General features: G+C 38.7%; 1 protein-coding gene and 1 non-coding gene across 2 annotated transcripts in view; one reads left to right on the forward strand and one right to left on the reverse strand.

The window, feature by feature from the left end:
- Nucleotides 1-757: 757 nt before the first annotated feature.
- Impact (impact RWD domain protein) overlaps nt 758-25,075 on the reverse strand; it is a 32,577-nt gene continuing 8,259 nt past the window's right edge. Inside the window, exons 5-11 of the mRNA XM_055625299.1 lie at nt 14,678-14,763; nt 10,710-10,913; nt 9,846-9,943; nt 8,721-8,794; nt 5,187-5,277; nt 3,687-3,821; nt 758-3,190 (exon numbers count right to left, since the gene is read on the reverse strand). Of these exons, the coding sequence (XP_055481274.1) occupies nt 3,125-3,190; nt 3,687-3,821; nt 5,187-5,277; nt 8,721-8,794; nt 9,846-9,943; nt 10,710-10,913; nt 14,678-14,763 (754 nt within the window). The 3' untranslated portion in view covers nt 758-3,124. The remainder of the gene's footprint in view (nt 3,191-3,686; nt 3,822-5,186; nt 5,278-8,720; nt 8,795-9,845; nt 9,944-10,709; nt 10,914-14,677; nt 14,764-25,075) is intronic.
- LOC129690231 (U6 spliceosomal RNA) lies at nt 15,387-15,488 on the forward strand. The gene has a single exon (XR_008722240.1). It is a non-coding gene; the product is annotated as a U6 spliceosomal RNA (small nuclear RNA).

Here is a 25,075-nt window from a genome sequence, read left to right on the forward strand (position 1 = left end):
GCTGGCCCAGTATATACAAGGCCCTGGCTTCTGTCCCCAGAACTGCCAAAATCGTGGGGGAAGATTCAGCTCTTGTAAAATGGACAAATTTACTCTTCCAATGGGCACTGCCAAGAGAACAAAAGGTGGCTACATATGCAAGGGGAACTGGAAACCGGGTATCCTCGCAAGGATTGTCTCTAGAAGACATTTCCTCACTAGGACACACTGAGTTACAGGTACAGACGGATCCTATATTTACATCTTTTTATGAACATTAGGAATCTTATCAAACACACTGTTTATTTTCCCAATTTTTAAAACTGAGATTCTAAATATGTTCTAAGTGATAAGTAAAGCTGAACCTTATCGCAAGAACAATCTGGCTACTCTATAAAGAGCTATGAGAATATATAAACCCTTGATGAATTCCATTCCTGTATTTTCCTAATAGTCAAAGATACATATAAAAACCTTCATGTTAAAAATACTTCACATTTGCTTCTAAAAGTTAAAATCCCACTTTTAATCCCAGCACTCAGGAGGCAAATGGATCTCTTGAGTTTTGGGCCAGCCTGGTCTACAGAGTGAGTTCCAGGACAGCCAGGGCTACACAGAGAAACCCTGTGTCGGAAAAAAAAAAAAAAAAGCAAAACAAAACAAAAACAAACATAAAAAGTTAAAAATCTGAAAAAAAAATCTTGGTGAAAATAATGGGGGTATGGGTTTGTATGTTACAATGTACCCAGAAGACAAAATACGAATCAGCCATAAGAAATTAAGACATAGAAGAATATTTATTGATATGGGAAAATGTTAACAATATACTTCTATATGAAATATGTAGGATACAAAACAGTATATATAGATTAATACCACTTTATGGAAAGAAAAATAGCCATATATACAAAATCATGCATAAGAAAAAATAAGAACTGTATACACCGTTTATGGTTATCTCTTTAGCTGACTGGATGTGATTACAGGTTTCCCAGTATCACTCACCTGCCCTGCAAACAGTATCTGCTTCATCTGTTCTACGATTAGTCTAAACTAATGTCCTTCCAACAGCCTGCCTTGTGGTACACAGACACCTCCTTCATGCGGCTACTGCGATGCCCGTCAAAGTAGATGCTACTTGCTCTCATGTACCGGCATGTGGAGAACATTTCAACTAAGATAATAGAGAGAATGCCACAGCAGATGGCTGGCTATAGAAAGTTATTATTTGGAGAACTAGAAAATTCTCTACATATAATTTTTCTCTAATCTAATAGAGAAAAAATATGTTATCATTATTTTGCATTGATGGTAGAGAGTCAAATATATAATTTCAGAGTTAGAACTAAAGCATTTGGGATCTTTCCTCCTACCTGCAGTGAAGAAGGTTAAGGATCTCAACCATAAAATGTGGTTAGTAATCTTGTAAAACAAAGAAAACATAACATTTTTTAAGTGAAGGAAAATGAGGTCAGAGATATATAAAAAATGTTTTTTTCTTCTGTAAACATTAATACATTTTAGACAAAACACCAGAAAAGAAGTTCAAATCCAGTGTGCTAGGAAAATTAACTCCTTTTTCCTGCAGCATAAAATTCTTAGTGTTTTTATCACTTTCACAGCTCTGAAATGTCAAGATTGTGAAATTCTCTAGCAAATACTGTCTAAGTTCTGTAACAATTAATACATAGGATATACTTAGCATTTCATGGAAACAGAGGTAAGTGCTCCAAATACACACCTATAGGTCATCCTATAATTCTTGATAATTTACAACATTAAATAATGTTGAAAATAAGACTTCTGTCTCAGAACCCACTTCTGTAAAGCTGTCTACTGGATTCCTACTTCAAATTCCAAGTGCAGATGTGGGTCTTTCAAGGTTAAAAATCAGACAAAAGCATTCGCCCAACCTGAGATGCTTTCCACGCTCCAACACCCTCCCAAAGCTGCTTCCTAACTTCTGACCCCTTCCTTGGGAGGGGAACCAAACAAGTCTGTGATCACTTGATCAATTTAGTAATTTTTTGGCATTATTTCTGAAAAATAACAGTGTACAATTTACGTACATCTCAAAAGGAATTTTTCTCCTTATTCCTCACAAGTAACATGCAGGTTAAATAAATAAATAAAACACTGTTAAAAAGGGAGATTTGCCAAGAATTTGTAGAGAAAGAATTTTTTTACCTAATCAATTCGTCCATCTATTTCTCAAGGAAAAAAAAAAAATCACAGAACTATAAAAACCTGGCCAGAATTCAGCTGGCAAATGTGCATCAGACTGGTCCAGTCCTCAGCCTGTGTCCATGGAGTTCTCTCACCTCTATCTCCTTCTGGAAGTGTTGTTGACCACAGCACAGGGAGAACGCAAGGAAGTGCTTCCAGGTTGATCAGAGACACCGTAATGTTGTATTAACACACTCAAGGGAGAGAAGGACTACTGAGACTCAGTGCTCACTGTGCTTCATTACAGGAAGTAAACAACGAAAGACAGACACTAAACTAAAATCACTTTTGGAAGTTTCACAATCACCAATTTGCAACAAAACTGAGGAGTAACACTTGGGCTAGCAAGTATGCTAAATTACCACTTTGGCACATAATCACAGATGGAAAGTCGTGGATTTTCACGTACTCTATTACTCCACGATGAACACTATAAAATGAAAGTGACTAACGTGGAATCACGAGGAAAAGACACTCCAAGATCTTGGTCTTCAATGAGCTCCCACTCTAACAAGCTACAGGGAGCAATAAAAGCGATGTGCGTTTAAGAGCATGAGCATATCTATCACAGGGAATCAGGCTTTGACTTCCTCTGGAGACAGTCTTCCCCACCTAACAAAGGCACACGACACATACTGAAATGGACATTTCAGGTACAAGGCTCTGCATGTGTCACCTTCCTAGTGTTATATTAAATGACGGTTACGCTCAAACCAGTTCTCCCAAATAAACCTGACACGTGTGAATAGATCCTAAATTCTCTATTTTTGGCAAATGATAGAACCAAAGAAGGAAACAATGCTGGTGTCCGTATTGGACTGGCTGACTCAAGCTGTCAAGTGTACTATCTTCACGTACCCTTGACCACTGTGGAATGTGTACAGATGACGGAGAATTAACCTTTACACAGCTTCAAGTATTAGTGATCATTCCTCTTCTTGTCCTTTTTCACTTTCTTCTTTCCCAAACTCTTAGATGACTCCTCCTGGAAGAGAAACAGTCGATGCAGCACCTCCACAGCCATGTACAGACAGGCCTTCCAAGCACCACACAACTGCTCTGTACTGTCAGAGGCATCAGTGCATGAACACACTTTGACATCTGGTCTATTATAATATTTCATGATAGCCCAGGCTATTCAAGAAAAACATTTTACTTAGTATATTTATGCTTGAAAAATCTCAGTATTATTTCATCTATCTCCACTCTCCCAAGTAATGCAATAAAGCCTAAGTAAATATCTATGAACATAATATAAGTGCTGTGTGCCAGCTCACCTCTCTGGGCCTCAGCTTGCCTTCTCTAATGTAAACTCTACAGACCTATAAAGCCAGATTATCCCATCATCCTGACTAAGGCCTGGGTCTCCGGCTGCCTGGTTCAACAACATCACTACTCCAGTACCCACATTTCACCCATTCTTAATTTTCTCTTTGTGGTTTCACAACGATGGCTCTGACTACAGTTTCAGTGCTACTCACAGGGGGAGGTGTGAAGTTCTTCTCCACCAGGATGTTCCTGGCACAGTTGTTGATGTGTTTGAAACGGTCAGGTCCCAACAGGATCCCTCCATACCAGCGGGATACCACCACCAAGACATTCCTCACGTTCAAAATCTGTTATTTTTAGAAACATAATTAGACATACAAATAGACAGTTTTAACAAGGATGAAATAACTAATGTATAAAAGTGTATGCACTGGGTAAGGTTGCTAACAACTCAGATGAAATATTAGGACAAACGGGAGCTTGGCAAATCAGTACAATGTTCTAGCATCCCCAAACTCTGAACTTTAAGCCTACTAGCAAAGGGAAACCATGCAGGTAGGATTCCCATTCTTACTGACTCTTACCAGAATGCTAAGTTCAGGGGAAAACAACAACAACAACAACAAAAAGACCAAAAAAACAAAGCAAACAAACAAGAACCTGCTTCTGAACAAACTACTGAAGAGAAAATGGCCTTCGGAAGTTACATCTACGGTATTTGTCAAGCGTCTGCCTTTACACTGAACCCTGCCATGGTTCAGGCCTGATGCCCACAAGACAAAGTTCCTACTTAAGAGAAAGGCCTAGTTAGAAACTACAAGCCGAGCACGGTGACACATGCCTGTAATCCCAGCACTCAGGAAGCAGAGGCAGGTGGAGCTCTGCGAGTTTGAGGCCAGCCTGGTCTACAAAGTGAGTCCAGGACAGCCAAGGCTACACAGAGAAACCCTGTCTCAAAAAAAAAAAAAACTAAAAAGGAAACTTCACACACAGGAGTAGAAGAAACCACAGTAACTACTGTTTTTACAGATGTAAAAACTGAAAAAGATTCCTAAGAAAAGCATAAATAGAAAACAGGAAAAACAACCTTGAGAATTAAATACAGAGCTGGAGAGATGGCTGCTCTACAGAGGAGCAGCTCAACCAGCTCCAACTCCAGTTCCAGGGGATCCATGTCCTCCTCTGGCCTCGTCAGCACTGTATGCGCATGGTGCACAGGCAAACAGCAGACAAAACATCCATATACATAAAATAAATGATTTTTTAAAACAGGGAAATTATTTCTAAAAAGGAAGAGAAGAGTACCTAAGAAAAAGTAAATGCAAGGCTGTTAAAAGTATATAAACTTGGAAAACAGTCAAGAAAATGTCTCAGATAATTTTTAACAAGGAAACCTCATGACGCTGGCCCATTTTTCACCATCCAGCTAACAGGGAATTTCACAAAGATAGAAGAGAAAACAAAAAACAAAACAAAACAAAAAACAGGGGAAGCCATTGGCAGAAAACAAAGAAGAGCATCCCTGAAAAGCAGAGCATTTGGTATTAACTGTTTGCAGTCTGACCTAGATTCACTGGTGAAGACTTCTCCTCAATCAATGGTTGTGAGCAGTGTCTTACATCATTCGAATTTTTTCTTCCTAAGTGAAGCTCTGGTTTGTTGAGAGATTTTAGAGCTCCTAAGTATAAATCCACAGTTTAATCTACACTTACTTCCATGAGATGAAGAAGACGGCCCCCAGCAGCTGTTTCTCCGTCATCCTCAAAGTCCTGCAAAAAGGTCTGTTTATCCTCACAGAATATCCTAGAAATACATACAGAGGGTTATACCTTGAAGCATCAAAATATAACAAAAATGTTATATAACACATGTTAGTCCTCCCTGGGGGATGGTGGCACAGCCTTTAATCCCAGCATTCTGGTGGCAAAGGCAGGTGGATCTCTACATTCAAGGCCAGCCTGGTCTACAGAGAAAGTTCCAGGACAGCCAGGGCTACAAAGAGAAACCCTATCTCAAAAAAACATACATACATACATACAAACATACATTCACACACATAATAAGTGTATGCTAGTCATCAATACATAATGTCACAAAAATGATCACCTCCCAAATTAGCATACTTGTCTTAAAATCCTTCTTGAACTCTGTCTAAGGCATTCTTGTGGCTGGCTGGCCACAGTATGCTTATCTTCACGAGGGGGACACTAGGACCCAGAGGTTTCTCCTTATTACTAGAAGTGCTGCTTCTGTGAGAAGAGGAATTACACATGCCCTTCAGTTACCCTGAAAGCTGTGAGGTAATGGGCATAGCCACCAAAAGCCATGCACTGTAAATGTACTGCATCATGGCCTCAAACTGTAGAGACTGTAAAGTGAAATGTAAGAAATGAGTGGCACTTGAATTCAGTTTGCAAGTATCTTATTGAGTATTTCTGCATCAATGTTCAGAAGGGACACTAGTCTGAAATGTTCTTTGTTGAGTCTTTGTGTAGTTTAGTTATCAGTGACTGGCTTCACAGGATGAGTATGGTAATGTTCCTTCTATTTCTATTTTGTAGAATAGTTTGGGGAATATTGGTATTAGCTCTTCTTTGAAAGTCTGGTAGATTTCCATGCTAAAACCATCTAGCCCTGGGCTTTTTTTTATTAGGAGGCTTCCTGAAACTGAAAAGTTTCTGTAAAGCAAAAGACACTATCAATAGAACGAAAACAGCAATCTACAGATTGGGAAAAGGTCTTCACCAATACTACATCCAACAAAAGGCTAATATCCAAAATATATAAAGAACTCAAGAAATTAAATACCAACAAACCAAATAAACCAACTAAAAAATGGGATAGAGACCTAAACAGAGAATTCCCAACAGAGGAATCTTGATTGTGGAGAAACAATTAAAGAAATGTTCAATGTCCTTAGTCATCAGGGAAATGCCAATCAAAATGACCCTGAGATTCCATCTTAAACAACTATCAGAATGGCTAAGATCAAAGACTTAAGTGACAGCACATGCTGGAGAGGATGTGGAGAAAGGGGAACTTTCTTCCATTGCTGGTGAGAGTTCAAACTTGTATAACCACTTTGGAAATCAATCTGGCACTTTCTCAGAAAACTAGAAATAGCCATACCTCAAGACCTAACTATACCTGACTCTTGGGCACACACCTGAAAGATGTTACACCATACAGCAAGGACATTTGCTCAACCATGTTTTTAGCAGCTTTATTTGTAAGAGCCAGTGACTGGAAACAACCTAGATGCCCCTCAACTGAAGAATGGATTAAAAAAAAAAAAAAAGTGGTATATTTGCATAATGGAATACTACTCAGCCATTAAAAACAAGGAAATTATGTAATTTGTGGACATTAGAAGATAATCCTGAGTGAGGTAACAGAGACCCAGAAAGACAAGCATGGTATATAACTCACTTACAAGAGTTTTTAGTCATATAGTACAGAATAGACACACTACAATGCCCAGAGCCCAAGAAGGTAAGTCTGATGGGCATCTTAGGCTTCATGTTGGCCCACTAGTTAGGAGATATCTCTGCCATGGACTATGCTGCCTACTTTTTGATCACTTCCCCTGATAGGACTTCCCTACAAGGCCCCAGGGGAGGAAAACAAACTCAGTCCTCATGTGAATAGATGAGCTGGGGTGTCTGGGTAGTGGGGCTCCCATATTCTGAGGAATAGGGTAGAAGGGATGCAGGAGAAAGGGTGGGACTGGGAGAAGGAGGAGCTTATGACTGAGATGTAAATTGAATTAAAAAATTTAAAAAAAAAAGAAAGAAGTAGCACACTAAAGTCTCCAAAGAGCCTAAGATAGAGCAAAATAAACTCAGCGCACTCAAGGAGAGGAAGGCGAACATATGTGTATGTTTTCTATTCTTCCTCTCATTGAACGCAGCTACCAAGTTTTCAACATATTGCTGGACATAGTGGTATGTGACTGTGACCCCAACACTTGTAAAGTAGACGTTCTGTCAGTGTAACACCCAAGAAAGCAAGTCTGAGGCAGGCTTAGGCTACGTGAGACCCTATCCATAAACAAACAAACAAAAAGGAACAGTTAAATTTCTATCCAGGGTACACAGTCACAAACCTGAATAATTTTTTAAAGATGTGAACCTATTAATAGGGAAAATTTCCTTATGAAAACGAAGTATTTTGAATTTGAAGTTTGGCTAATCTAGATTTTTATAAGCATTCAAGTGAATTTTAAATTTCCACCAAGTTCCAATATCTATATTCTGTTTTAGCTTGGCTCTAAACTACATTTTTAATTCTTACTATTTTATATGTTTGTAAATGTTCTTTATGTCTTCATTTGCAAATCAGCAAACATCTGTACTCAAAACCCCAAGGTATGCTGCAAAAGCACTCTTAACTCGTTACTTATAGAAGTATAAATTAGTATATACAGTATAAAAAGAATTAAAAAGACTCATTGGGAAAATTTCAAGTATATATCAAGTTAATTCTTTGATAATTCAACTATAAATTTTTCTTCCCTTTAATTCTATCTCATTTCATTTAAAAAAAAAAGGCACATATCCGAGAAGACAGTTCAGTAGCAAATGTTTTCTGCATGTGCGTCTGAACCCCTTGACCCCATGTAAAAAGTCGGGTATGGCAATGTATGCCTGTAGCCCAGTACTGAGGACCAGGATCAGGAGATGATGAGGGCAAACAGCTTAGCCAAAGTAGTGAGCTCCAGGTTCAGCAAGAGACCATGCCTCAAGGTAGAGAGCAGCACAGCACAGCCCCCAACACTGACCTCTGACCTCCACATAGAAAGCACACACACATACACACATGCACACACAAAGGTAGAGCAACTGAATCTACCCAGAAGAAATCATCTCGTTCAGGTTCAAAAGATGCAGCAGGGAATTTTTTTAAAAACTAAAATGAAAAAGTGGCTAAATAAATTGTGGTGTAGGACCTCAAGCAAATGTTATAAAACACTGAAACTGTTTTTATCAAGTAAATATAGGAAAATATTTTTATCAAGTTAAAAATGGAACACAAGTTAAAGTATGTGCAAAGAGTCAACTTCTCACAGAAAAGACAACATAGGGCAGGATACTAGCAGAAGAGAATATCTTCTAGCTGTGCTTTTCTCACATTTTCAAATAGTCAAGTCTAGTACAACAGTAAAAAGCAGCTATTTTTAAAAATCATGAATAATTTCCCAAACACTGTTTGTAAATTACATATTCTAGAAACTGACAGTCACTCACCTATAGGCATAGATATTGTGGGTGGCACTGGCTATTTTCTTATTTTCATACAACTTGCCAAGAACCATTTTCACCTTTAAAAACAGCAATAATACAAATAAACAAATATGCCTTTCATTTTCTCTGTAAATGCTAAAGAAGTAGAGTTAAAGTGATTTGATAGAAATTTTATAGCAAAAAAGTCACTTAAAGAATCTACCAAGCAGCCAGGTATGGTGGTGCATGCCTGTAATCCCAGCACTCAGGGAAGAAGAGGCAGGCAGATATCTCTGTGAGTTCAAGGTCAGCCTGGTCTACAAAGGGAGTCCAGGGCAGCCAAGGCTACACAGAGAAACCCTGTCTTGAAAAACTAAAAAACAAAAAACAAACCTAACAGGGCAGTGTAGAGCACTTGCCTAGATATGTGAGGTTCTGGGTCTGATTCCCAGCACTCCAAAGAAAAAGGGGGTGGAGGTTAGAGTAGAAACAGAGCCCAAAGGAAGGAGATTTACCCTTGAATTAGTGAACAATAGCACTTGTTACTTAACTGTATATGTAGAATTGGAACCACTTTGTATATCAATACAGATTAATTTCTGCTAGATCATAGAAATGAAGACAGATCCTGCTGGAAAGACTTAAGAGTGACAAGGACCTACGAACAGAGGTTTTGAAGAATGAGTTGCCATTTACATCCTTTGGTAGTAATAAGGTCAACTAACTAAGAAACAGAGGGAGAAATAATCCATGCAGAACACTGGACTCGGCATATCTGTCCACAGCAATCCCCACCCCCTTCATGCAACAGTAGAATGGATTTAGTTTCACACATTCAGTAGAACAAATAATTCTTAAAGACTCACTGAAGAATAAGCTCCAACCCTGGTGGGGTAGCTCAGTGATAGGATACTAGTCTAGTATGCACATGACCTAGTTTAATCCTCAGCAAAAAAGCCAAGTTTACACACAATTTTGGAAATAGAAACAAGCAAATCTCTCATGCTCAAAGGAATTTGGGAGTCAGGAAACAAATAAATGATGCTTATCTCATGTTAAACCTTAATGGTGAGATGGAAGGTATCTCTGCAGAACCATCTACCAGGACTGCACTGTGGAACAGGGTCAAGGTAAGACATGGTCACGCACCTGCTCGGGACAGACTACAGGGGCCACGTGTGCCTGAAAAGTGCTCCTTCGGTCTGTAATAGGAACGCCATGATCAACTGGAGGCATTTCTTGTAGTTCTAGAAAGTTAAAGAATGAATTTACCTTGTTTAAAAAGAACTTCAAGAATAAGGGAAAAGAGTTGGGATCCAAATAAAATTATAAGGCAAATCTAAGCAAAACAGCATAAATAATTGGCTACCAAAATTAAACTTTAAGTAAAATATTGATATAGGTATTGCACGTAAGAGAAAAATAAATGATGTCCTCCTGCTACTAGCACTCAGTAAATGTGCTAGAAAGCCAGGACTCAAATCTTGGACTGCTAAATTGACACAGTAGCTACTTTTTGAAGAGTAAAGGGCTACTCAGGCCCGTGCCTGGTAGATGCTTACACTACAACTTGTTTCTCCACAAAGGCCAACGTCTGGAGTGAGAAATCTCTGGCTTCATATTGTGAGGTTATAATATGTCTTCAAATAAAACTACTTTACATAACGGAATTAAACACAATAATACTATATCTAGTCAGTATTCCCCCAAAAGTGCAATGATTTCCAGTTATTCCACCTTTTCAACAAGTTTAAAAATCACTAACCGAGGCAGTGATGGCACACACCTTTAATCCGAGCACTTGGGAGGCAGAGGTAGGAAATCTCTGGGTTCAAGGCCAGCCCAGTCTACAGAACAGCCAGGACCACCCAGAGAAACCTTGTCTCAAAAAACGAACAAACAATTAACACTGCCCCACTTCCTTGGGCATGAGTGTTGCCTGAGTCTCTCAGCCTCCCAAAGAGCCACTTCAGCACCTTGCTGTGTCAAGAGAAATGGTCAGTAACACTGTACCTGGTACATTTGCACTCATCTTGATGTCCAGTCTCTTAGCGGGATTTTCTGCCCTTTCTGACTTTCCTGACTTTCCTGACTTTCCTGACTTTTCTGGCTTTGCTGGCTTGGCTGGCTTGGCTGGCTTGGCCGGCTGACGTTTTAAAGCGTGGTTGTTTTCACATTCAACAGTTTTCCCTTCAGGTTTTTTCTTCACATCTGGATCTATGTGAATATGAGACATTATGATTATCCATGAAGCAAATAAGAAATTACACCTACAAAAATCATTAGAATCCTAGCACTTGGGAGGCAGAGAGAGGCAGGCAGATCTTGGTGAGTCCCCAAGCCTAGTCTACATTGCAAGTTCCAGACCATCCAGGAGACCATCAACAGTGAGAGCCTGTTTCAAAACAAAATTGATAAAGATCTTGATAAGAACTACTGATGGGTTCTAAAATTGTGGGTAAGGGTGTAAAGAAGAAACAGGAAGAGATGGAGAAATACTCAGTGGCAAGGCACTCCTAACATGGGCGAGTCCCTGGTTCAAACCCCAGTACTGAAAGGGAAGAGCGTTAGTACACTTAAAAATATTCCCCCAAGCCAGCAGTCCCAGGTCCCTGGAGCAAGCACATCATGTGAGTTTAGAGGTTTGACACCAACCTGGGTATTGTACAACACTGCAAGAAAATTTATAAAATTATATTAAAAAAAGAGGGAAAAATGAAAAAAAAAAAACTTAAAATCTCCCCACACAAAAGGAAAACCACTGTCATGACTAACACTACATGTTAACTCCGCAAGGCCCCAACGCTGAGGTCTCTGAAGAGACCCTGTTGTAGGTGTTCCTAGGAAGCATGTTTTAGGCGTAATCAGCAGCTCCAGACACCGGCTCTGTGCTCCGTCACACTGAGGAGCACCACCCAGGCTAACGGGAAAAGACTGGCCTCCTTGAAAAGGTTTTCCCAGCAGTCTATCTCTGGACACGAAACTTTAAATTACGCCCTGTTGGCCCATCTACCCTTGCGAATTCTGAGCTTGTCATCTTCACACCTCGCCAAGTCAACTCCTCGACATAAATGTCTTTACACATACAGGCATTTACACACTCACTTTTGCTTTTGGCTTTGTGGAGAAGCCCACCATACTAACTTCGTGTGCAGGCGCCTGTGCATACCACTCTAACCAAGGGACCGAGGCAAACTGACCTCACGAACTTCTTGGCGTGGTGTCATACACTAGAGAGCAACTAGGAAGAAAACTGAAGTCATGAACTGCTTGGTGTACCATATCATTTCTTGTATTCTTAACAAAAATTGTTCACTCCAATCACACCAAAGCATTGGACAAGACCAAACCAGTAGCATTCCACAAAATAATCAGCAATTTTTCAAAAATGTCAGGTTTATTTTTTTATTTTTGTTTTTTTTGAGACAGGATTTCTTTGTGTAGCCCTGGCTATCCTGGACTTGATTCACAGACCAGGCTGGCCCCAAACTCACAGAGATCCGCCTGCCTCTGCCTCCCTGAGTGCTGGGATTACATGTGTGCACCATCAACCCTGGGTAAGTTAACTTTTACAACCAAAGTCTCCCACGCTCAAAGGAAGACAGCAACTGTCTGATTAATTTTACTTGTTAACTTGCTGAGGAAAGGTAGCTCAGATATCTAAATACTTGCTGCGCACCTGAGTTCTATCCCTAGCATCCTTCCCACTGAGGAGGCAAGACATGATTGATGTGCTTCAGGCCAAAGAGATCTCTATCTCAAAGGAGGGAGACTAGCATTTCTGAGGATCAAGGTTGTCCTCTGGCTCTGTGCGAACACACACATGCACCTGCACACACATGAACAGACACAAATGTGTATGTACACATGCTCAAGCATTTATTTAAAATGTTAAGGAAAGACTGAGAAACTGATTACAGAACAGAAGAGATCAAATCAAGAAATAAATGGACAGTAGAATCCTGGACAAGGTCTGACAGCAAATAAAAAAAAATGGACACAGTGGTAAAACTTGTGAAACCTGAGCAAGCTCTTTAATTGACTTAACAGTATTATACTATGGTTAGTTTCCTATTCTTGGTAATTATACCATCATTATACAAGATGATAAAAAAATCAGCTAAGTGTATAAAGAGCTTTTTGTACCATTTCCATAAATTTTCTGTAAGTTTAAAATATGCTCTGATTTCTTCTAAAAATTAAAAACTATGTGTGTACATACTTAAAAAATTTAAAGATTTTATTCTAGCAAAATAAAAAACATAATTAGGTTGAAATAAAATTGGTTACTTGACAAGTAGATGCTCTGGAGAAGAAAATTCTCATGCTGTATCTTGATCACTAACTCTTACACTAATACAGTTCTTCAACAAGGTGTTTGGCTATTGTCTTTGACTTTTTAAAAAACTTAGAATATAACATAATGGGCACAGGATTTTCATAGATAAGACAGACAGACAGACAGATAGCTAGACAGACAGACAGACAGACTGATTGATGATTGACTGATTGACTCATCTTTTGTTTTTGTGGGCTGTTTGTTCTGGTAGGTGCTGGGGATCAGACCCAGGGCCTTGTAATACCAGGTACATAGTCTACCACTAAGCTACACCTCCAGTCCAAAAGACATTTTAAAGAGAAGACCCAAGCAAAATTTCTAAAACCAAGCATTAAAGCAATTTTCAACACAAAACAGTAACTTGAAAATCTGAAGAGTCAATGTTATAAAGGGGAGGGAGTATTCCACTGCTGATAAGAATTTAATTTTCCTGAGAGTTGAATGACTTCAGATGTTTTGGATTTCTAAATTTCTACTGGTAACATAGTCAATTCTTACAGCTACTCTAACTGTATAAGATAGGTGGGCAATACTTACTTTGTTAAGGGAATTTTTAGAGCCTTTCTCATATATGCACTGAATGCTGTAAGTCAGAATACGGATCAAAGAAAACACTTTAAAATGTACAGATTATTAGTGTCTTATGCCATTCACTTTGATTTTTAACAATTAAAATACTTGCTTCTATTAAAAAATAGTAGAAGTGATCTGAAAACACACACACCACTATCAACTTCTATGTCCAAAATAACTACTTTTCTATAAATAACCCTCTTTTAAAAAATTCTGTAAGCTACAGGATGCTTATAATTCTTTCTCCTCCAAACTGAAAATAATTACCAGTAGTGACAAAAAGTAACTTAAACACAGCAGGCTAAATGGTAAGTGGAGTTCTTTTTCTAAAAAGGCCTTTGTGGCGAGGGGCAAGCACAGCAAAGCAAGTGAAGGGGATGGGAGGCCTTGTGCCATCACAGACCCAGCAGTTCAGTAACACTGCTAAAGCTCTAAATGTTTAAATTTCTAGGTAAAAAGTTATTCCTTCACTTAGATGGGTGAATAATTATGGTGTGTGAATTATATTTCAATTTAAAAGTATATTTCAAAGTTAAATTCTATATTCTAATATTAGTCAAAATACTTCTGAGTTCTTTTCTGATGAGCCCTAGATTTGTTTACGACTATTATCTAATTTATATATCCAATTCATGGGGAGCTCATGATACCTTAACAACATACAAATGGAACATATTTTAGATTCAGGTTCTTTCTCCCCATCATTCTACATTCCAAGAGTATAATCCACAGAGAAACCTTGTAGAAAAGAAATTGCTGGAACTCCATGAATAAGTGAACTTCCAAGAGAAATTTATTCTATGATACAGAATCCATAAACCTCGCCATGCATGGTAGTTACACACCTTTAATATCAGTACTCATGAGGCAGAGGCAGGCGGGTCTACACAGCAAGTGTGAGAATAGCTATGGCTACACAGAGAAACCCTGTCTCAAAAACAAACAGACAAACCACCTAAAAAAGAAGAAACTAGAATATAGATTTTCATGTGTAATCTCAATTATATTATCGTATGAAAATTTAAGTACTCCAAATCAGAGGAACACAAAGAGTGTCACTCAGCCTTACCTGGCTCCGTTACCTCAGACTTCTGTATCAGAGCATCTCTTATTTTCTCCACCCACAGGTAAAGAATACATTCACCGATATTCTGTCTAAATAAAACCAGGGAGAAAACTCATTATTTCAAAAATTTATGAACTCAAATTCAAGACATTTATTTATATTTCTAACCCAAGACATTAGAATAAAATCCAACCTTTTCCAAACATATAATAGATAAAATTTATCAGTACTTATGTCTGAATAATATATATTGTGTATACCAACATTAAAGCTTCCAAATGGCTCCTTAATTAATACATCTTACTTAAAATTTAAATTAAGGAGAACAAGTACATCCCATGAAGGGAAAGAAAATGTATAAGTCTGAGCTACACAAATGATATAAGTGTAGAAATGATTTGTTTCTATCCATGGGTGGTTTCAGGATTTGTGTCTAATCACCACTTTTTTCTGGATTTTTTGAACAATTCAATTTACTTGTTTGGCACACAAATCTCTCAACAAGGCATGTAAAGAATACATCGGGACTCAGGAATTTAGTCTAAAATCTAAAAGGCATGGAACTCAACAGTTTTATATCCATAACACATTTTTAAACAAATATTCTACTGTATAATTGATTCATTTTGGCTTCAAATAATGTATGGCTGCCTCAGATAATAAACTCATCTCAAATCACTGAGTAAAATAATGTGTTAAGAGTCACAAAGTTGTGCTCGCTTCTGAGGCACCTATAAAAATGGGAATACAGAGAAGATTATCATGGCCCCTGCACAAGGATGACATGCAAATTCATGAAGCATTTTATATAGTTAAAGATGCTGAGACCCACAGCTAAACATTAGGCCAAGCTCGGGGAGTCTTGTCAAAGAGTGCAGGGAAGAATAGAAGGATGGGAGGGAGGGGAGGCAAAAACCCCACCAGAAGACCAACAGAGTCGACTAAGCTAGGCCTTTGGGGGCTCAGAGACTGAAGCACCAACCAAAGAGCAGGCATGGACAAAACCTAGGTCCCATCACATATGTAACTGATGAGCAGCTTGGTCTTCTTGTGGGTGCCCTAGCAAGTAGTGCCGGGGCTGACCTGACATGGACTCGGCTGCCTGCTTTTACATCACTTGCCCCTATCTGTGCTGCCTTCTCTGATCTCAGTGAAGTATTATGCACTTAGTCCTGATGAAATTATATGTGCCAAGGAGGGCTGGTAAAGGGGGAGAGGACTCCCCTTTTCTGAGGAGAAAGAAAGGAGAGAGGAAAGGGCAAAGAGGATGAGAGGGTGAAACTGGGAGAGGAGGCAGGGGGTGAGTTCAGGATATGAAATGAATAAATAAAGTTTAAAAATTTTAAATGATACACAACATGTACACATATACATGCATACATAGTACATACACATGTCAATGAATGCTAAAGTTTGTTATGTGTATTTAGACTGTGCACAGTTCAAATAAAATTTTCATTAGCCATTAACTTTGTATTGTACATAAATATACCACTGATTTCTAAAACTATGTCTGGGAACTAATTTTTCTTATTTGATTCTTTCAATTTTGTCAAAGCCACTTGCTTTAAATAGCAGAAATGGCTATGTCCTGTACATATGAACTTATTAATTAGTTGTTAGCTAAGGTAAGTGTGGAGGCTCTTGAGAGATAAATATTTCAAAGTACCAACTGAATCTTGTTATATTTTGTTACATATACAATATAGAGGTCACTTTAAGAAAGGTTTTTAGAAGTCTTTTAACAGAATTCTTTAGGAATTTATACATGTATTTATCCACCAGCACTTCTGCCTATGGATATAACAGGGATATTTCACTCATGAACCCAAAAAACTAGTCTCTTAATATTCATTTATAATAGAAAGATAATAGGATAGAAATATAATAGAAAGAATAATTAGGTAGTATGATTTATTATCATCAAGAATCACTGTTTGCAAGTATATTTAAAACAGAGAAAGCTAAAAAAGAACTACCCTTAAATTCCTGGTTTGAAAACTATTTTCAGATTGGTTTAGGATCAACATAAAATATAAAAATGAACTGGTTACTCACTTAGTAGTAACAGCATTAGTTCCTCATTATTTATGCTTAATTTTATAGCATTTTATTGCTAATGTGCTGTGTAAGTACTAATTTTACAATTGTGAATTTAAATAGTAGTAATTGTGTATAATGATAAAATGGCCAATACCAAACATTGTGTTTTAAGTTGCTGATGTTAACAGAACTATATATTAGTTGTAAAGTGTAATATGTTATCATTTAATATATAGTTACCTTGGCAATCTACATGAGAGCTAAAATTAACTTTTAACATTACTAGCATGTACAGTTTATTTAAAAACTAGTTCATGAAAAGTCCAATGATTTGTAGCAGTGTCCCTAAATAAATCAGTTTAAATATGTATTATATTATAAAATAATACTTAAAAGCAAATTATATTCACTTTATAATAAACTGAAGTAGAATTTAAAAAGAGTTACAGATTCCAAGATGGTGAAGAAGGTGAACAGAGAATACAGACCAATCATGGAGTCCTGCTGCAGACACCAAATCACCACCATCTGTGCTTCCTGGACAAAAAGTCCCAAACCCCCACGGACAACTGCCCGGCCCAAGGCATACACAGTCACCCAGCCAGCACCTTCTGCCTACCCAAACACAACTCCAGAATACCAGGGACACATGACTCCATACACCAGTCACCTCTTGCTTCCCAGGACAGTGAAGCCTCCAGACACCAGGGACACAATCTCCAGCCTTGGGCCCATGGTTCTACCTGTCTTCCTGTATGGACCACATAGACAACAGGGGCATACAAAATCTGGTTCCAAGATGGCAGAGCCCAGCACCTAAAGAAACTGAGTAGCTACCCAGAGAGCAAGAACTGTTAGCAAGCATCTGTCAGTACTGCTGACTCTGAAACACCAACATCTGTTAGTGTTTCCCTGAAGAGGAGATCCTGGCAGCCAGAAACACAGGGATCTCTGCTCAGACCTCCAAGCTAACCCACCCAATCAAGGATGACTCCAGATTCCAGAGACAGGCAGATCCAGTATACGGTTCACAGCCCTATCAGCTGCCCTGAGCAGACACAGCGGACCTCAGGTTCACACACACTGCCACACCCTAATCCCCCTGCCTATAGATCCAACTGGGACAAAACCACAAGAGAAAAGCTGCAGGCATGTCAAAGAATCCAGCCCCTAGCACACAACCCAGAAAAGGCTTCTCCCACATGCCTGAAAATCCAGGCTGGCTCCAGGAACAACCAGCCAATGCCAGTGACAACCAGATGGCTAAAGGCCAGCTTTAGAACACAATCACCAAAAACTGGGACCCACAACAAACACTGGGTATCTAACGCAGGTGAAACACAGGAGACCTTAAATCTATGCTTATGAAGATATCAGGGGACTTTAAAGAGGAGATAAATAACTCCCTCAAAGAAATACAGGAAAATACAGTCAAACAGATAAAGGCCTTCAAAGACAGAGAGGAAACACAATCAAACAGGTGAGGGAAATAAATAAAATGGTTCAAGACCTGAACATGGAAATAGAGTCAATAAACAAAACACAAACTGAGAAAATCCTGGAAATGGAAAACTTAGGAAAGAGAACAGAAGCTACTGAGGGGCAAGCCACCAACAGAATACAAGAGGTGGAGGAAAGGATCTCGAGTGCAGAAGATACAATTGAAGAAATCAATACATCTGTGGAAAAAAATGTTAAATGAAAAAAAAAAAAATCCTCACACAAAACATCTAAGAAATAAAGGACACGATGAAAAGACAAAAACCTAAGAGTATTAGGAATAGAAGAAAAAGAAGAGGCCAGGCTCCACGGACCAGGCATGTTTTCAACAAAATCATAGAAGAAAATTTCCCCAACCTAAAGAAAGAAATGCTTTAAACATACAAGAGGCTTAGAACACCAAACAGATTAGACAAAAAAAAAAAAAAAAAAATTCCTCTCACCATATAACAATCAAAACACTAAATGTACAGAGCAAAGAAAAAATATTAAAAGCCACAAGAGAAAAATGTCAAGTAACATATAGGCAGACTGATCAGAATCACTCCAGACTTCTCAACAGAGACAATGAAAGCCAGAAGGGCCTGGACAGATGTCATGTAGACCCTAAGAGAACAGAGATGTCAGGCTATTACATATCAGACTATTACACCAGGCAAATCTTTCAATCACCATAGAGAAAAAAATATGTAACATGACAAAACTAAATTTAAAGAATATCTATGCACAAAGCTAGCCCTTCAGAAGAGTCACTAGAAGGAAAACTCCAACCCAAGGAGGTTAACTACACCTAAAAAACACAGGATATAAATAACTTCACCGCAACGAAACCAAGAGAAGACAAGCGCACAAACACAACCACAAACACCATTAAAATAAAAGAACTAACAATCATTGGTCATTAATACCTCTCAACATCAATGCATTCAACTCTCCAAAAACCAGACACAGACTAACAGAATGAATACATAAACAGAACCCAACATTCTACTGCATACAAGAAACATACCTCAGCAACAAAGATAAGAGTTTTCCTCAGAGTAAAGGGCAGGAAAAAGGTTTTCCAAACCAGTCGACCCAAGAAACAAGGCAGAGTAGCCATCATAATAGCTAAAAAAATAGACTTTCAACCAAAATTAATCAAAAGAGATGGGGAAAGTCACTTCATTCTGATCAAAGGAAAAAAATCCACCAAGAGGACATCTCAATTCTGAACATCTATGCCCCAAATACAAGGGCACCCATATTTGTTTAAAAATTATTAAAGCTTTAAAACACACTTCAATCCCCACACATTAATAGTGGGAGACACCAATAACCCTATCTCACCAATGGCAAATCACTGAGAAAGAAACTAAATAGAGAAATAATAAAACTAAAAGATCTATAGAACTTTTCACCCAAACACAAAAAAATGTATCTTCTTCTCAGCAACCCACGGAACCTTTTCCGAAATTGACCATATAGTTGGTCACAAAGCAAGCCTCAACTCACACAAGAAATTTGAATTAACCTATTATATCTTATCAGATCACCATGGATTAAAGCTGGCTTTCAACAATAGAAATAACAAAAAAAGCCTACACACTCATGGAAACTGAACAACTCCCTACTTAATGACCACTGGGTCAGGGGTGAAATTAAGAAAGAAATTAAAAACCTCCTAAAATTCAATGAAAATGAAAACAACATATCCAAACTTATGGGACATGATGAAAACATTGCTAAAAGGAAAGCACTAAGAGCCTTCATAAAGAAATTAGAGAGAACTCATACTAGCAACTTAAAAGCTACCCTGAAAACTCTATAAAATAAGGAAGCAAACAAACCCAAAAGGAGTAGATGGCAGAAAATAAACTCAGGGCTAAAATCAATAAATTAGAAACAAAAAGAATAGACAGAATCAACAAAACCAGGAGCTGGTTCCTTGAGAAAATCAAGAGAGAGAAACCCTTAGCCAAACTAACTAAAAGGCCGAGAGACAGTATCCAAATTAACAAACTCAGAAATAAAAAGGGAGACATTAACAACAGACACTGAAGAAATCCAAACAATCATTAGGTCTTACTTCCAAAGCCTGTACTATACAACTTTGGATAATATAAATTAAATGGACAATTTTCTTGATAGATTCCATTTAACAAAGTTAAATCAAGATCGGATAAAAAAGTTAAATAGTACTACAAGCCCTAAGGAAATAGAAGCAGTCATTAAAAGTCTCCCATTCAAAAAAAATCCCAGGGCCAGATGGTTTCAATACAGAATTCTACCAGACTTTCACAGAAGAGCCAATGCCAATACTCTTCAAACTATTCCACAAAATAGAAACAGAAGAAGCATTGCCAAACTCATTCTATGAGGCCATAGTCACCCTGATACCTCAATCACACAAGACCCAACAAAGAGAATTTCAGACCAATTTTCTTTATGAACATTGAAGCAAAACTATTCAATAAAATACTTGCAAAACAAATCCAAGAACATATCAAAAATATCATCCACCCATGATCAAGTAGGCTTCACCCAGGGATGAAGGGATGGTTCAAAATATGAAAATCCATAAACAAACTGAAAGAAAATACACATGATCATCTCCTTAGATGCTAAAATTTCATTTGACAAAATCCAACTCCCCTTCATGGTAAAAGTATTGGAAATATCAGGGATACAAGGCACATACCTAAACATAATAAAGCTAATATACAGTAAGCCTATTGCCAACATCATATTAAATGCAGAGAAACTTAAGGCAATTCCAGTGAAATCAGGGACAAGACACTTCCCACTCTTTCCATAGCTCTTCAACATAGTCCTTGAAGTCCTAGCCAGAGCAATAAGACAACTAAAGTTGATCAAGGGGATACAAATCAGAAAGGAAGAAGACAAAGCATTGCTATTTGCAGATAATATAATAGTATACACCAATAGTCTACCAAAGAACACCTACAGCTAATAAACACCTTCATAGTGGCTGAATACAATTAACTCAAAAAAAAAAAAAATCAGTACCCCTCTTTTGTATACAAACAACAAATGGGCTGAAAAAGAAATTAGGGAAACAACACCCTTCACAATAGCCACAAATAATATATTTTGGTGTAACTCTAATAAAGTAAGTCAAAGACCTGTATGACAAGAACTTAAAGTCTCTGAAGAAAGAAATTGAAGAAGATATCAGAAGATGGAAAGATCTCCCTGGCTCATGGGCCAGTAGGATTAACTTAGTAAAAATGGCCATCTTACCAAAACTAATCTACAGATTCAATGCAATACCCATCAAAATGCCAACACAATTCTTTACAGACCTTCAAAGAACCATTCTCAACTTCATATGAAAAGAGAAAAACCCAGAATAGCTAAAACAATCCTATAGAATAAAAGGTCTTCAGGAAGTATCTCCATCCCTGATTTCAAGCTGTACTACAGAGCAATAGTAATAAAAACTGCATGATACTGGCATAGAAACAGACTAGTTGATCAATGGAATCAAACTAAAGACCCAGAAATAAACCCACACACCTACGGACACTTGATCTTTGACAAAGAAGCCAAAACCATACAATGGGATAGGCATAAGGCTATTGTGTAATTCAAATGCTGATTTCTTTCCTCCCCCCACCCCCCCAACCCCTTATCTGGTTAAAATCACTGTTCTGTTAAGCTGCTTTCTCAGTGTTGTATAAACACTGCTCTTCAGTTGTCCCCTGGCATGCCAATAAAGCAGCTTAAAGCCAATCACTGAGCAGGGAAGAAAATAGGGCTGGACTTCCTGCCAGCCACGGGAGGAGGAGTTAAAAAAGGAAGTAGGGGCTGAGCCATGGGCAGATAGCTGGGAGGCATCAGAAGAAGGAGCTGGAGCAAACAGCTACAAAGTGCAAGTCTCTCTGGGCTGTACTTGGGAGGAAAGCAGTTTAGAGGATTAAGAACAGAATTAATAATTTCTCAGGACTGTGCTGTGAAGCTTGTTAAAATAATATAATAGAGTCAATTATTTATGTGATAGCTGAGTTAAGAGAGAAACTAAGAGAAAAAAACGCCATTGTAAAAATAACTTTAACACAATGGAAAAAAGACAGCATCTTCAACAAATGGTGTTGGTCTAACTGCAGGTCTACATGTAGAAAACTGCAAATTGATCAACATCTATCACCCTGCACAAAACTCAAATCCAAGTGGATCAAAGACCTCAACATAAAACCAGAAACACTAAAGCTATTAGAAAAGAAAGTGGGAATTAGTCTTGAACTTCTTGAACAGAAGAGCAACAGCTCAGGCGCCAAGATCAACAATTAATAAATGGCACCTCATGGAATTAAAAAGCTTCCATAAGACAAAGGGCACTGTCAATAGAACAAAATGGCAGCCTACAAACTGAGAAAAGATTTTCATCAACCCTGTATCTCGCAAAGGGCTAATATCTAAAATATATAAAGAATTCAAGAAACTAAACACCAGCAAACCAAATAATCAAATTAAATGGGGATTTAATCCAACTAAATGGGGATTTAAATCCCTTAAAAATGGGGTACAGAGCTAAACCAAGAGTTCTCAAGAGGAATCTCTAATGGCCTAGAAGCACTTGAAGAAATGGTCAATGTCTTTAGTCATCAGGGAAACGAAAATCAAAACAACTCTGAAATTCTATCTTACACCCATCAGAACGGTTAAGATAAAAATATCACAAGTGACAGCACATGCTGGTGAGGACGTAGAGGAAGTAGAACACTCCTCCATTGCTGGTGGAAGTGTGAACTTGTCCAGTCTCTCTGGAAATCAATCTGGCACTATCTTGGAAATTTGAGACTAGCTCTACCTCAAGACCTAGTATACCATTCCTGGGTATATACCCAAAAGATGCTCTAACATACAACAAGGACATTTGCTCAGCTATATTTCTAGCAGCTTTATTCATAATAGACAGAATCTGGAAACAACCTAGATGGCTCTCAACTATAGAATAAAGAAATTGAAGTACATTTACACAATGGACTACTGCTAATTTATTAAAAACAAGGATATCATGAAGTTTTCATGCAGATGTATAGAACTAGGAAAGACCATCCTGAGTGAAGTAGCCTAGACCCAGAAAGACACACACGATATGTACTCACTTATAAGTAGATTTTAGCCATAGTACAAGATAACCATACAGCTCACAGACCCAAAGAAGCTAAGTAACAAGGAGGACCCAAGGGAGGATGCTTAACTCCCAATCAAAAGTGGAAATAGAACAGACAGTGGAAGTGGTTGAAGAGAAGGAACAGGGTAAGAGCATGGAGAAAAATGATGGTGGAGATCAGACCTGGGGAAAAGGGGACGGGAGGACAGAGGGCCTGCAGAGGGAAGAGAAACCTTGGGCATGGACTTCTCTGTGATAAGCTGGAGACCTATGACAAGGTAGGCTCCTGGGAGGATATGAGGGTGACTCTAGCTGCGACTCCTAGTAGCAAGGGTCATTAAGACTCAAGAGGCCACTCTCTAACTTGACACACTCCTATTGGAGAGAAGGGAACACCAACCCACCCTCAAAAACTTCAACCCAAAATTTACCCTGCCTACAAGATGTGCAGGGACGAAAATAAAGCAGAGACTGAGGGAATGTTCAACCAATGACTGGCCCTGAGACTCACCCCATGGAAGACAGCCAAGCCCTGACACGATTAATGATAGTCTGTTATGCTTGCAGATGGGAGCCTAGCATAGCTGTCCTCAGAGTGGCTCCACACAGCACCTGATGGAAACAGATGCAGAGACCCACAACCCATAAACACTGGGTGGAATGCAGGGAGTCTTGTGGAAGAAGGGGGGGAAATAAAAGGACCTGGAGGAGACGGGAGCTCCACAAGAAGACCAACAGAGCCAACTAACCGGGGGACCTAGGCGGGTGGGGTGGGCCTGCGGAGACTGAAGCACCAACAAGGAACATGCGTGGAATGGATCTACACCCCCTGCAGAGATGGAGCCGATGGGCGGCTCGGTCCACATACAGGTTCCCTAGTAAGGTGAATGGGGCTGACTCTGACATGGACTCTGTTGCCTGCTTTTAGATCACTTTCACCTGGTGGGGCTGCCTCACCAGGCCACAGGGGAAGAGGATATGCTCAGCCCTGATACAACTCAATATGCTGGGGTAGGGGGCTCACCTTCTCTGAGGAGTAGGGAAAGGGGAGTAGGGAAAACAGGGAGGGGGTGAGATGGGGAGGAGAGGAAGGAAGGGCTATGACCAGGATATAAAATAAATACATAAATAAATAAACAACAAATAAAGAGTTATGAAGTTAAATGATAACACATCAATAAAATAAAGACCAAGTGTCTAATTTTTAGGGAGTTTATATTAGCTTTGGTATGTGTTCAAAGAAATACCCAAACTATGTCATAGCAGCACCTCAGTGCTTTCTTTTGAAACCTCCCTTCAAAATCATTATCCTTTATACCCTCATCAGTACCCACTAAAGCAAACTTTCCAAATCAGCACTTCTCAAAGGATTCCAGACCATCAAACCCACCCTCCTCATCACTGTCTAATTCCTGGCACTAAAGCAGTCTTTGCTGTGTTCCTTTGCAAGCTTTATTTTAAAGCACAGAGTCAACAGGAAAGGGTTTTAAAGACAGAGAATTTGTCTTAAGCCAATATCCACTCCTCTCTTCTTTGGACAGTGCAAGATCCAATGTATTAAATAGACAGAGTCTCAAGGACATCATATATACCAGCATAGCTGATCCTCAGATGGTAAATATGGTATTGCCATGGTAGATATGTCATTATCATTTGCCCACTGTAGAGATGAAAAAACAAATTTGCAGAGACCAGTTAGTTTTGTCAGAAATTGAGAAGGCCCAAACTGAAATAAGAAC

The sequence above is a fragment of the Psammomys obesus genome, unplaced genomic scaffold (assembly GCF_907164565.1).
Source record: "Psammomys obesus unplaced genomic scaffold, mPsaObe1.curated_primary_1811, whole genome shotgun sequence".
NCBI classification, from domain to species: Eukaryota; Metazoa; Chordata; class Mammalia; order Rodentia; family Muridae; genus Psammomys; species Psammomys obesus.